Genomic DNA, 13668 nt, shown 5'->3' with positions numbered 1-13668 from the left:
ACTCTGAGAGGGTTTGGTGGAATATTTTGGAGGGATTTTTTTTCACCAGGTTAATTTTTATTTTATTTTTTTTTTAAATCCAACACCACATTTCAACATGTTCAGTTTTATTGTTTTTAATTAAGGGATTTCATTCGATGTCATAGACAAAGTAACATTTTGCATGGCTGTAGTTGTGCTTCCGGCATAAGTGATGATATAATAATAAGAGAGGTGAGAGATAATATGAAGTGTTTGTTAAAATTGTCTTGCCTGAAATTCACATCTAAGTTTTTTTTTTCACAAAACTGCAAAGAAATATTCATATAAATGGAAAATTTTAAAAACAGATTCCTTTGGCTATTTATCCCCTTCATAAAATATCTATATCACATATAAATATATCACAAATTGTTTCATAGAACATGATTTTCCTCAGTCAGTATGTATTAATATGCTGTAAAATGCACACATATGTGTATCTTGGATTTAAAATGCACTCAGGAATGCAGTCTAGCCTGGAACCAGAGCTAATGCAGCAGGCATGATGTCAATTACTGCATGTGTGTCCAAGAGACACAGGGAGAGAATTTTGCCTGGAAGCACACTCACTTCCTTTACCAAGTCCTCTAGTTTGGGAGTGGTGGTAGGGCTAAGCTTTCTTTAACACGCTGCCCATTCAAGACAATCTTTACTGCTGAACATTAGGACATCATGTTTTGCTTTGTTCCATGAAGTGAGTAACTACTTTATTCGTGTTTGTGTGAGAATGCTGTAGCTCGTATTTGAGGTTTAACTCCAACATCAATATCTTTTTGAAGCATTGTTGCATCTCCTCTCTGTTCAGTCTGCTTGTTCTTTGTCTTCATCCATGCCTCCCCCCTCTCCCTCTATCTCTCTGTAGATAACAGTATGGAAGCGATATAGTGATTTCCGGAAGCTTCATCAAAGTCTCTGGCAGTTGCATAAAAATGTATGCAGCCAGTCTGAACTGTTCCCTCCCTTTGCTAAGGCCAAAGTATTTGGTGAGAAACTATGCCTGCCTATTCATTCAGACATTTAACTTAATAAATGTACAGATTAAAAAGGGATTTTTCTTCAATTGTATATAATTATCATATACTTCATAATAATGCACTCATTGTATCAGCTTATATATATATATATATATATATTTATGCATTCGAAGGTCGATTTGATGATTCAGTGATTGAAGAGAGAAGACAGTGCTCAGAGGATCTCCTGCAGTTTTCTGCAAATATCCCTGCTCTATATAATAGTCAACACATCCAAGATTTCTTCAAGGTACGCATCCCATTTGTGCAAAGATACAAGTATTGTCCCAGATTGAATATGCATTGTAATATCTTTTTATTAATTTCTCCAGGGAGGGGAGGTCCAAGACGGCTCAGAGCTCATTGGACCAGCTGAGCCCTATTCTGATTTCCTGACAGACAGTTTATCTGACTGTAGTTCTGATGGTAGGGCTACACACAACGGGTTTTCCTGAAATCAGTATTTGTATTAATTCATAATGGCTGTTAATTCAGATTTGCTTTGAAATGCGTGGACATGTTTTTCAGTTCTAAGGGACATCAGTGGAGCAGAGGATTTGACTATCACATCCGAGTATGGCGGTAGGGTTTATTAGACTTGTTAACATGCATTTGCCCATCAAAAATGTATTTCTTGTGGTTTTTTTTTTAATTGATTCATTTATTTTCAGGTCCGTCTAGTGATAGTGACCTGACCTCCTTGGCAGTGGATACAGACTCATTGGCTGGGTTGGATGATGGCATGGCCTCAGGTCGCACCTCCCCAAACCAGCCACAGCGGGGAGCCACCAACATTAGCACTAGCTGCAGCCCTCGTTTGCCTTCTTTGCATGAACGCCAAACCCCATCACCTGCCCCTGTCCCTGCATCTTCAGCCCCTAACCCAGAGGTCAGCTGGTCAAGTCGAGCGCAGCTCTTTTCCGGCAGTCTGAAGAGAAGCAGCGGTGGCAACGCTAAAGACATTAAGTCGGACTACCTGGACAAAGCCAGTGAGCTCATCCATTTTGCAGTTGAAAAGGAAAAAGAACAGGACTACGAGGCCGCTTTTTCGTACTACCGCAGTGGAGTCGACTTGCTGCTGCAAGGAGTGCAAGGTTAGGGAGTTTTGTTTTCTTTTTTTTCTCTATTTCTACTTTAGCAGTTTCCACTTGAGTCCATACATACATGGATTGTTTTCATATTCTTGGTCAGGGAATTCCACAGCATGTAAAGGCATTATTTTGGTTACCAAAAGACTGTCATTGAATATTTATTTTAAAAGCAAATCCAAAAATGTCACTCACTTCACTTCAGTTTTTATACATTTTAACAGTCTTTTGTTACTTTATGGAATTTTAGCAATTTAATGCAGTCTACACAACCACCTGCCTAATGTGTAAATGGTCCTCATGAACTGCTTTGATGTAATGCACATAGACTCTAGACCTATTACTGTATGCTGTGTTGTCACTTAGAGTTTCAGTGCAGCCTTTAAATATGTGATCAGATAAATATCTGGAGAATCTGGAGCTAAACAACACAAGATCCTGTGTTGTTTTTGTATTTTTTAGTAGTTTTTAGTAATGGAGTAGCTTTAATCTCTATCAGCATTTGTTAGTTTATACAGGTCAAAGAAATGTCTTCATAGATGCTACAGCCTCAGGCTTCCAAGAAAACATTGTATTCCTGATATTTGCATTTTCTCATTTGTGTATATTTTGTGGCCAATAAGTGTATTTTCATTGACAAAAATAAGAGTCTTTTTTTACTGCAAGTTTCAGGTTTGAGGATTATGCTTCTGAAAGCCATGGTTAAATTTACAAGCAGCACAACATACTGATAAAACAGTACAGCTTAGTTAACCTTTGGGTCAAAAACCCATTAAAAAATCATCCATGGCCCAGAAGTGAACAAGACTTTAAAATGTCCCCCCCAAATATCCCATAATTCAAGCATACATAAACCATAGGTGCACTTATTTATAGCTTAAGTATCTGCTTAAATATGTTAATGCAATAACTTTAGTGTGATCTCATAAGATGGTCTTAATGATTTTTTTCACTTTAACTCTTTAGTTCTTCATAGTAAGAATCTGATATTTGTCAGTAAATGTCAGTATGATTTGTAAAGACAAATCCGGTATCTCTTCTTAGTTGAGCCAAGTGCCACTCGGCGAGAGGCAGTGAAGAAAAAGACTGCTGAGTATCTGATGCGTGCAGAACTGATTTCCAGTCAGCATCTGAAAAGCAACATGGGTCAAGGATCAACGCAGACAGTGGTAAGTTGGAGTGAAATGTTGCTGTCTGTCATTCTTTGTTGTTTTATTCAAATGTACTAGCTTACTGCTCGCTAGAGTTTAAATTTAAAACCTTCAAACACTGATCTTTTTTTTTTGTTTTCCCAAGGCCTTTGGTGCTCAGTGCTGCTCTTCCACAAGCAGAGGAGGGCAGCAGAGCCCGTCTGATGAGCTGTCAGCATACAGAGTGTTAGGGGTTATAGACAAGGTAAGCTTACAGTTTAAGCTTGTAACCTAGCGATGTTCAAACTACAACCACATTTTGTTTTTAATTTTGAGTTTTTTCATTCATGGAACCAGTAAGAAAATCTGTTTAAGATATAAATATCATTGTTGAAAGAAACATTTAACCTTTCTTAATTTTAATGTTGTAACTCTCTGAATGAGGAACCTTGATCCAGAATGGGGACTATATTTATCTCCAAATTTCTCCTCCTTGTGTCCTTTCCTTATTCTATTGTCTCTGTTATCTGTGGCAGTAAAACATAATAGATTCACTAGATATATGGTGAGGGGCTGAGTGTGTGTATGTTTAACGTCAGTTATGACTACCACAAGGTCAGTTTGGGTTGCCGATCCTTTCACCAGCTGCCGGCAAAGCAACTTCACCACTCAGCCATGAAATGACTTGGCTAGCAGTTCAGGGAATGACACACAACATTGCATCTATGATGCACATCCTACACGCACACACAAAACCCTAAGGAAAATATTGACACAACTCCAGCATGTGTAACTCTTAAGTGGGTGCAAAACATGCATTATTTTAGAAACTACTCAAGCACACAGGAAAAAAAAAAAAAGCTATCCAGCAAGGCCTGTCCTTCCTCTTGTCTTTCTCCTCCTACTTCCTCCTTTCACTTTAAATGAGGACTAAGGGGACAGATGGAGAGAGCTCCTCACCCTACTGCCCCCCATGCCCCTCCTCTCTACCCCCCTCCCCCCTCCCTGATGTTTGTTTCTTAATTATATTAGCACCCTGGCTAGCAGTGCCACTCTGTTTACTCACAGCTTCATTCATATCCATTTAGCCTGCACCTGTTTGGTCCCAGTCAGGGTCGCTTGGAGGGAACACACTCGCAAGGCGTGCACCGCACTAACACACAAACGCACATCGGGTCACGCACATATGCTCAAGCGCTCCCGTGGAGAGGCGAGAGAGCAGAAGAGCAATGGAGATGTCAGAGAGAAAAAGCAGGGTTGATGAAGGGAGGAAATAGAGCTATCAGAAAAAGACTGAAGAGAACGCAGGAAAGTGTATTCATAAGATGTTGGACCTTTTTTTTTTTTTTTTTTTTTGTTGATGTTGTTGGAATTCGGGCCCTTTTGAATGATTTAGAGAGGACATTGCTAACACATTTTGTCTCTGTTAAGATGTATTGCAGCGTTCAGCTGTGACTGTTTTTCCAAGGAGCACATATGCTCCAAAATAACAAAAATGCACAGGAAAGAAATATCTGTATCTCATTTAAAGAGGATTGTAAATGAATCTTTCACTTCTATATATTTTCTGGCATGAACTCTGTAAATACCCTTTGTTTGTGTTATATGACAGAGGCTTATTTTGCTCACCACCTCACCTTCCAGCATGTTAGTCGGTTTTACTAGTATGATTTAGGGACCTTCATTTATCTTGCAATGACCTTTATGTGTAACGCGGTCTAATCCTACAGAAAAAAGCACTGTTCTGGAGGACGTATCCTCTAAATCATCTTAGTCTTTTCACACTCGGCTATTAACGCCACTCTTCCATTACAGGTTCTTCTGGTCATGGACAAGCGAACACAGGAGACATTTGTCCTGAAAGTAAGTGTTATTTGTGTTTATATTTGTGTGCCTTTCCCTGCATCCTGCTCGTCCTGACTGTAAGTGTGAAGTGTGCCAAAAGCCCCTGTGTGTGACCGATGTAATTGATTCTAATGGGCCTGTCTCTGTCAGCTCCTCTGCTCTCAGGTGTGAGACGTGTGCCAGATGCCAACGTGCGGTGCGGGCACAAATGATTACACACACACACATGCATGCATACCCACACATGCTCGCACTCAATGTGAACTTTACATGTAGCGCTGATAGATTTGTATGGTTCTTTTAAAGCCATGCTTGCTGTATGAAACCTGATTAATGCTGTGACTTTGGGCTGCCATAAGGCAAAGGTGGCACTTTGCTAATCGAAGGTTTCTCCTTTTCCACACCCTTTCCTGTTCTCATCACTCTTTTCTAATTCTTCAGTCAACCTAGATGTCCCTTTTTTTTTTTTTTCTCCTACCTGTGTCCGCATTATCTGAGTTGCTTAATTTTGACCTTGAATATGTGTTGAACACTACTTGCACTCCATACAACTCACACATTCTGATAATCTGTTGGACCACTTCAGCTTTTATTAAGGCACCCTTTCTTTGCATCATTTTGTTAAGCCTTGACAACATCACAACATTTATTTACCTACAATTTTTTTTTTTTTCCCAAAATATTTTATTGAGGATAAGAAAATCAGACCAGTGCAAGTCTTCACCATCACATCTCAAAGATGTTAATGTGGAATTATTGTCGAGACTCTGATGAGGCCAATGTAATGTCTCATGCCTGCTGAATGATTCTTATCATGCTGTGAACTCAGTGAGTCCTGGCATTTATGTTGGAATATGGATTTTTACAACACTGAAGAAAAGAAAGTTGTCTTCACATCGTGTACGCGGAAACTCTTACTTTCATGATTAAATATTGCTGTAGTTCTACTGTTGAATGTGTTTGAATAAATTTCAACAAACATTTAAGGAGTCTCAGTGGTTCAACCAGTTGTAGCAAGGCAAGGCACGGCATGTCTATTTGTTTAGGACATTCACGTACAAGACAATACAAAGTGCTTTACATACAGTAAAAAGATATTTAAGATGGCTTAAAAAGTAAAAAGGTTTAAAGGCAGAATTGAACAAAGAAGACAAACATAAGTTAAAAAGAATAAAACAAATCAGATGCAAGAAATAAAGGCTGTAGGGCATTGTGGTAAATTACTGAAATGTAGCAGTAGCGGTAAATAAAAAGGATTTTTACCTTGACTAAAGCAACTGAGAGTTTCTTCAGCCCTGATGTATTTTGGGAGTTTGCTCCACAGGTGAGGAGTATGAAAACTGAACGTTTCCTCAACCTTTTGCTTCCAACTCTGGGTAAATAAAGTAGGCGTGACCCTGACGACCTGAGGGTTCTGGTTGGTTCATAATGGACCAGGAGATCAGAGATGTATTTCGGCCCGAGACCATTCAGAGATTTACAAACCAACAGCAGGATTTTAAAATCAATTCTGTGACAGACAGGAAGTGAGTGTAAATATCTAAGAGCTGGAGTTATATGGTCAACTCTCTTGGTCTTAGTGAGCACTCGGGCAGCAGCGTTCTGGACTAACTGCAGCTGTTTGATGGTTTTAGTTTTAGGGAGACCTGTGAGAACAGCGTTACAGTAGTCCAGTCTGCAGAAGTCCAGCATGGACAAGTTTTCTAAGTCCTGCTGAGACATCAGTCCTTTAATCCTCGGTATGTTCTATACTGTAGGTGATAATAGACTGACTTCACTACTGTCTTAATGTGGCTGTTAAAATTCAGCTCTGAGTCCAGAACCACTCCCCGACTTCTGGCTTGGCTATTGGTTTTTAGCTGGTGAGATGGTTATATAGATTTGTGTGTCCTCTGCGTAGTTATGGTAACACATTTTAGGTTTTTTTCATAAATTGAGCTAGTGGGAGCATCTAGATGTTAAACAACAGAGGCCCCAGAACTGAACCTTGGGGAACTCTACATGTTATTTTTCTCAGCTAAGATTTGTAGTTACCTAAAGACACAAAATAGTCCCGTCTTTTAAATAGGACTCTAACCAGTTAAGTGCTGTGCCAGAAAGTCCCACCCAGTTTTTCAATTGGTCTTTCAAGATATTATGGTTAACTGTGTTGAATGCAGCACTGAGATCCAGTAAGACCATGACTGAAATGTTGCCACCATCCGTATTGGAGCGGATGTCATTAAGGACCTTTTGTAGAGCTGTCTCAGCGCTGTGGTGTGGCTGGAAACCTGACTGAAAGACATCAAAACAGTCATTTAGTATCAGGAAATTGAATAGATGTTGAAAACAGCTTTTTGACTAGTTGACTAATTTGACTAAGAAAGGGAAGGTTTGATACGGCTCTATAGCTGTTCATAAGTGCCCTGTCAAGACTATTCATTTTAAAAGTGGCTTGATGACTGCTGTTTTTAGGCACTGAGGGAATGATATCAAAAAAATATGATTGTCTTACATTCCTCACCTCTGTATTATAAATGCTCAGTCTCTCTTCATAAATGTCATAATAAAGCTGTAATTTAGTTGTACGCCACCTGCATTCAGCTTTCCGACACTCTTTTAGTAGTTTCATTTACGGTAGTAGTTTAGTAGTCTCATTGGCGGTTTTTGTTTCATTGATACAGACCAGTCATCTGTACTTCTGTAATGTTACGTAGTTAAATCCAGGTAGTGATTTATTTATTTTTTTTCTTTGACCAGGGAGTGTAAAGTTTAACTTCTTACTTTATCCTTAACAAATAATCTCATATTCTCTTTTCTTTTCTTCTTTTTTTAATGCAGGGTCTGAGGAAAAGCAGTGACTGTGGGCGAGTTAAAAAGACCATCATGCCTCACTCGGTCCCTCACATGGTGCAGCTGAGGAAGTTCATCGTCTCTGAAGACACAGTTTTTCTTCTGCTGCAATACGCTGAAGGTAAGACACTACAGGACATCAAACTCATCTGTTTATCGATACTTCTTTGGTTTTCTTAGCCTCCACTTCTCTTGCGCTTCACCTGATCCCCATTTCTCTGCTCTCATCCTCCTCAATGTACCCTTGCTTCAGATAGATATTTGATAGAGATGGGTGTGTGTCACCGGCCATAATTCTGAATACCAGGTGGTGCCATGCTTCATTAGCCATGCCAACACCTGGTCCTCCTTACTTTGTACTCATCCAAAGATTTGTGTGTGTGTGTGTGTGTGTGTGTGTGTGAGAGAGAGAGAGAGTGTGTGAGAGAATGCATGCAGGGAATTGTAGCCATATTTTTTCGTGCCTTGCGACCTATTCAGTCTGGTGTACTCCATAACCACCCTACGCTAATTTTAGTGGACACTATTAGATATCATATGGAGCTGTTCAACATGATTTAATAAAGCTAATCAAATGCCAGTTTAATGAAAAACAGTTTAACTGCAGTTAATACTCAAATTCTGTAAGTCAGGAGATCCAGGACTCCTCTTTCTGCCTCTGTAATGACCTTGTTTTTATTCACATCAGAATACGATAGATCAATAGATAAACATAAGCGAGACCATGACCTGAGTGACATTGGACAAAGCAACACGTCGATGTTTTAACTTTCTAAGCCACCGAGCTGCTCCACTATCATTATCATTATAGTGAACTTCCTATTTATTTTAATCACACAACAGATGCTGGCTTCTGATTTCTCCCAATAGCTGTGTGTGTGTGTGTGTATGTTTGCGTGTGTGACCAATTTTTGTCTGTTTTCATATACGGAAAGTTGCATGTCTTTTATACAATGTCAACTATTATCCAACTGTGTTTCTGCTTCACGCACAGTAGCACTGTGGGCTAAAGACTTGAGAAAGAGTCCGACTTTATCTTTGTGGGCAATTTTCTTGCACAAAGTGCAGATAACTAAATAAGACCTGAAGCGGTAAATGGTTGAAACTATAACGGCTGTTGGGTGAGTTGGAGATTGAAGTAGGAGATTGACAGGGAGGCCACTGCAGACTCCGTGATCTGCTGTTGTGGACGGGGAGATGAACCCAAAGGCAAGGCCTTCTGTTTACAGGTAGATCTATGTTCTTGCTCACACCTATGGGCGTGGTCATTTTCCAAAAGACCAAGATTGTAGACACAAGCAGCTGAAATGGGTTTCTTCTGTAGGGCAGTTTGACTGTCTTCAATATTTAAGCCATTCAGGATGGATTCAAAGTTGAGTTGCTGCTTCTTCTCATTGAGAGGAGCCAGCTGAGTTTCTTCAGGCATTTGTTTAGGATGCCTCCTGTACAACTCCCAGGGAAGGTGTTTTAGGCACATGGATGAGGCCCTGGGGCTGAACCAGAACGTGCTGGAGAGAATATATATCCCAGCTGTCTCTGGAACATCTCCATATTTCCCTGGAAGTGCTAGAGGGACGTCTCACCTTCTCTGCTTAGGCTGCGGCCTCGTCAACCCGAACATAAATGGGTGCAAATTAATGGATGAAATTAATGAATAGTACAAGATGTCTTCTTTTTCACCCTCACTCATTTTTAATGTGACATAATGTAATAGAGTTATCAGAATTGACTTCCAGACTTGTAATGATCATGTAAAATCGTGTATGCTATCACAATTTAAATGCCTCACAGTAACTTCAAATTGAAAATGCTGCATGGAATCATCCCTTTTATTTTGGCGGAAAATAGATACTTTTCTGAAAGACACTTGTGCTGAAGACAAGTGTCTGTTCACCGGATACAGTTGAAACAACCTTCAACTTTTGTGTTACCAGTAATCACTAACCAGTGACACTTGCTGTTGCTACCAACATGAAAAATGATTATGACCCAGAACCAATTTGAGACTAATGTTACTTAAAGGTATTGTGACATCATTTTTAACATGCTTTTAACACTATTAAAAGTCTTGGCCAACATCCCTCAAATGTGTCTAAAAGAGTGTAACAAGAAAAACTTCACTCTAGTACTCCATTCCTGGCTTTTTATTACAGTGTTTTTTTGCGCCGTGAAAAACGCTTCCTTTTCCCCCTTTCCTGTCAATCATTGCCCCGCTCCTCCTCCAAACCTCCTCCAACCCAGCCATACGCTCACAGCGGCGTCGGAGAGTTAAGCCGGGGCGACAGGCGAAGCATGCACGGAAAAGCAGCAGGGCGAACCACAGCAAACAATCATAAAAATAAAGGCATGCAAGCAGCACTGTCCCCTTATCTTAAGTCCAGTCGGTGGCCGCGGGTCTTCTTAGCAGTTTTCCTCCGGTGATGGAAACAAAAGAGGCTCTAAACAGCTCCGTGTTAAGCCTGATTTATGGTTCTGCGTTAAATCGACGCAGAGCCTACGCCCTAGGGTTCAGCGTATGGTGCGCGTCGCCGCGTAACCCTACGCCGTAGGCTCTGCGTCGGTGTAACGCGGAACCATAAATCAGCCTTTATGGTGCGCTGGAGAGGAGAGGAGGCAGGGAGCTGGGTGGAGGGGGCGGTGATTTAGCGGGTCGTGACGTCACGACCCGCCAGCAAACCACATGCGCCGTTTTTGCACAGTTATGCGGAAAATCCCAGAAAGCACACAATACACTGAATGTTAAAAGTTCGTTGTTTTTTGGGTGTAATTGATGTCAAGACACCCAACAAAACACAAAAAATCAAGAAAAATGTGTTTTTCATGTCACAATACCTTTAAGGCAAGTTTATTTGTATACAATTAAACAACAAAGTGATTCAAAGTGCCTTGTAGAGACATTAGAACGTCATCACATAGTAGGAAAAAAGGCATGATTTAAAGGAGATTGAGGCTCCTTTTAAGAAATGAGACTCTATATCGCCACCCTTCGCCACGACGGCCGTCGGGGGTACTGCAGCCAACAGCAAAGCCGGCACAGGAGAACGGGGAGAACGCGCATGCAGCATCATTTGACATCACATCCGCAGGACAGCGCGGGAAATTCCGGACCGAATTTCAGCACATTTTGCAGCACACAGCCTGTTCAAGGCAACAGAGAGATACACTAGAGGGCTCATTCTTTTTGGTTTGGAACGCTTCATCTGACATTATTACTAGAAAACTTAAAACGTATACAAATTTTTTTCATAAATCCTGCCTCAATCCTGCCTCATGCTCCTTTTAAAGTTTAAACAAAAAGAAAGATATAAAAAAGAACAATAGATGAAACAGAAGTTAAATTATGATAGTTTTTTTTAACTAAGCTTAAAAGTAATCAAATGCAGCTGAGAACAGGTGTATCGTCAACCTGGATTTAAATAAACTGAGTGTTTCAGCTGATCTGAGGGTTTCTGGGAGTTTGTTCCAGACATGTGGGGAGACATGTATGGAGAAGCTGCATGCAGCTTCTCCATATCTGGTTCTGACTCTGGGAACTGATGAAAAACCGAATCCAGATGACCTGAGGGGCCCTACTGGGTCAGGAGGTCACAGGAGTATTTTGGTCTTCGACCATTCAAAGATTTATAGACCAACTTCAGAACTTTAAAGTCTATCCTCTGACGGACCTGTAAAAACGTTACGTTGTAAAGCTCTGAATGAGCTGCAGTTGTCTAACTGACTTTTTAAGTAAACCTGTAAATATACTGTTACAATAATCAAGCTATTAAAGATGAATGCATGGACTAGTTTTAAGATCTTTTATCCTTGATATTTTCTTAAGGTGATAGTAGGCTGACTTTGTAATTGCCTTGATGTGTTTTTCCAAATAACTTAAAGAAGAGTTCAGAAATACTTTTCCTACAGTCCTTCTCCACTGACTCAAGAAAAGTATTTCAGACACATTTTCCCTTCTACTTTTTCTGTTCCTCTTCTTATATTTCCATCTGTGTGCATTTTGCACTCTTACTTGTTTCTTTGTTAATAATATTCCTTGTTTTTGACTTCAGGTGGAAAGCTGTGGTCTCACATTGGAAAGTACCTGCACAACTCCAGCCCAGAGGACAGCTTTGACATTCCTTTTATCCAGAAGAGCCACACGACAGCGGTGCACACCCCACAACACACCATCCCCAAGTTGGATGAAGGTTCAGCCAGCTGCGACTCGGGGCCCGCTGCTGGGTCAGATTCTGCAGTGGGTCTCCAGAAGGAAGGAGAGAAGCGATTTGCGTCTCCTCGTAGAGGTGTTCTGCCTCCAGCACTCATGGGAAAAAGTGGGGCCCAAACAGACTCTGGAGCTACTTCTGAAGAGGAGTGCACTAACAGTTACTTGACTCTTTGCAATGAGTATGAGCAAGAGAAAGTAGAGCCAGATGCACTAGAGGAGGAGGACAAGAAAAGCGAACAGGAGATGCTGTCAGTGGAGACGCTGTCAGTGGAGGTGTCAAATGCAACACCCACCAAGTCCTCGCAAAGCCAGTCGCTTATTAACGATGACAGTCTGTCTTCACCCATCAGTTCTCAGGAGCTTGGCTTCTTTAGTGAGTTGTCTGATAGAAGTGGCTATGCCCATGACAGCGATCAATACCTTGGTGAGGGGCATGATCACAGCGAAGCTTTTAGCCCCTTGCGTTCCCCTGCCGTGCCTCTGACTTTAGATCAGTCCAAGCACACACCCATGGAATTTTTTCGCATTGACAGCAAGGACAGTGCTAGTGAGGTGACCTGCCTTGACTTGGGAGAGCAGCGCTCTTCCCATAAGCAGGGCTCGCTGTTTTCTACGTCGGATCTGGGCTCTGATGTCACTGAAGATCTTCCAGAGCTGGCTCAGGAGGTCAAGGGCCCCAGCTTGGAGTTTCGGGGGATGGACTGTAGTGACAAAGACTCTAATGAGTCAGTGCAGGTCATCTCATTTAAAGAGGCAGTAGTCGAGGATGAGGGTCAGCCGCCAGATCTGTTGGTCAATCTTCCTGTGATGAGTGGAGCGCTGGACTCTTTGCAGGAAGAATTAGACACTTCAGGGGTGTGTTTGGGTCTAGAGGTTACAGCTTCTCCTCAAAAGTGTATCCAGCCTGATGTTTTACAGCTTCATAACCAGCCTGATGAAGGGGAGGAGGAGCAGCCACCAGAGCAAGAGCTCTCGTCTTTGTGTACAGTCTCTGCAACTTGTGACACCAGTGTTGCGTCTACATCTCCTTTGAATTCACTTTGGGATGACAGTTTGGCATTTGGACAAGAAGCTTCGGATAAACCTTTCGATTGCCCTGAAAGTCAAAACAATGAGCTCCCCCTTGACACAGATGCCTCAGATGTTTATTCCCCAAGTGAGAAACTGGAGCCCTGTACGAGAGTAAACACAGACTTGGTTCCAGATCTCAGTGACAACAGCGCTGTTCCTGTTCCAGACTCAAATGGGACTCAAGCCTGTGCAGTGGTTAAGAGTTTATTAGATCTTGATGTTGAATCAGCAGGAGTTATTAGTAATGAACTTGATAAAGAAGTGTCACGGATGTTTGCAGAGTTGGACGAGCTGTCACTGGCTGCGTCCCAAGCTCATATCCCAGAGGAGTTTATCCGATGCTGGGCAGTCGAGATGGTGACAGCCTTGGATTCCCTCCACCAAGAGGGCATCATTTGCCGGGACCTTAATCCCAATAACATCCTGCTTGACCACCAAGGTTAGATATCTGTTATAAATCATTA

General features: G+C 41.4%; 1 protein-coding gene across 1 annotated transcript in view; it reads left to right on the top strand.

Annotated features, from left to right (window-relative positions):
* The window catches only part of rps6kc1 (ribosomal protein S6 kinase polypeptide 1), a 31343-nt gene that overhangs the window by 4140 nt on the left and 13535 nt on the right, over window positions 1-13668 (top strand). Inside the window, exons 3-12 of the mRNA XM_061746708.1 lie at window positions 884-1004; window positions 1169-1284; window positions 1367-1460; window positions 1563-1616; window positions 1706-2128; window positions 3167-3291; window positions 3419-3517; window positions 5068-5115; window positions 7918-8050; window positions 11976-13643. Of these exons, the coding sequence (XP_061602692.1) occupies window positions 884-1004; window positions 1169-1284; window positions 1367-1460; window positions 1563-1616; window positions 1706-2128; window positions 3167-3291; window positions 3419-3517; window positions 5068-5115; window positions 7918-8050; window positions 11976-13643 (2881 nt within the window). The remainder of the gene's footprint in view (window positions 1-883; window positions 1005-1168; window positions 1285-1366; window positions 1461-1562; window positions 1617-1705; window positions 2129-3166; window positions 3292-3418; window positions 3518-5067; window positions 5116-7917; window positions 8051-11975; window positions 13644-13668) is intronic.

The sequence above is a fragment of the Cololabis saira genome, chromosome 18, assembly GCF_033807715.1.
Source record: "Cololabis saira isolate AMF1-May2022 chromosome 18, fColSai1.1, whole genome shotgun sequence".
In the NCBI taxonomy this organism is placed as follows: Eukaryota; Metazoa; Chordata; class Actinopteri; order Beloniformes; family Belonidae; genus Cololabis; species Cololabis saira.
This window is presented reverse-complemented; position numbering and strand designations above follow the sequence as displayed.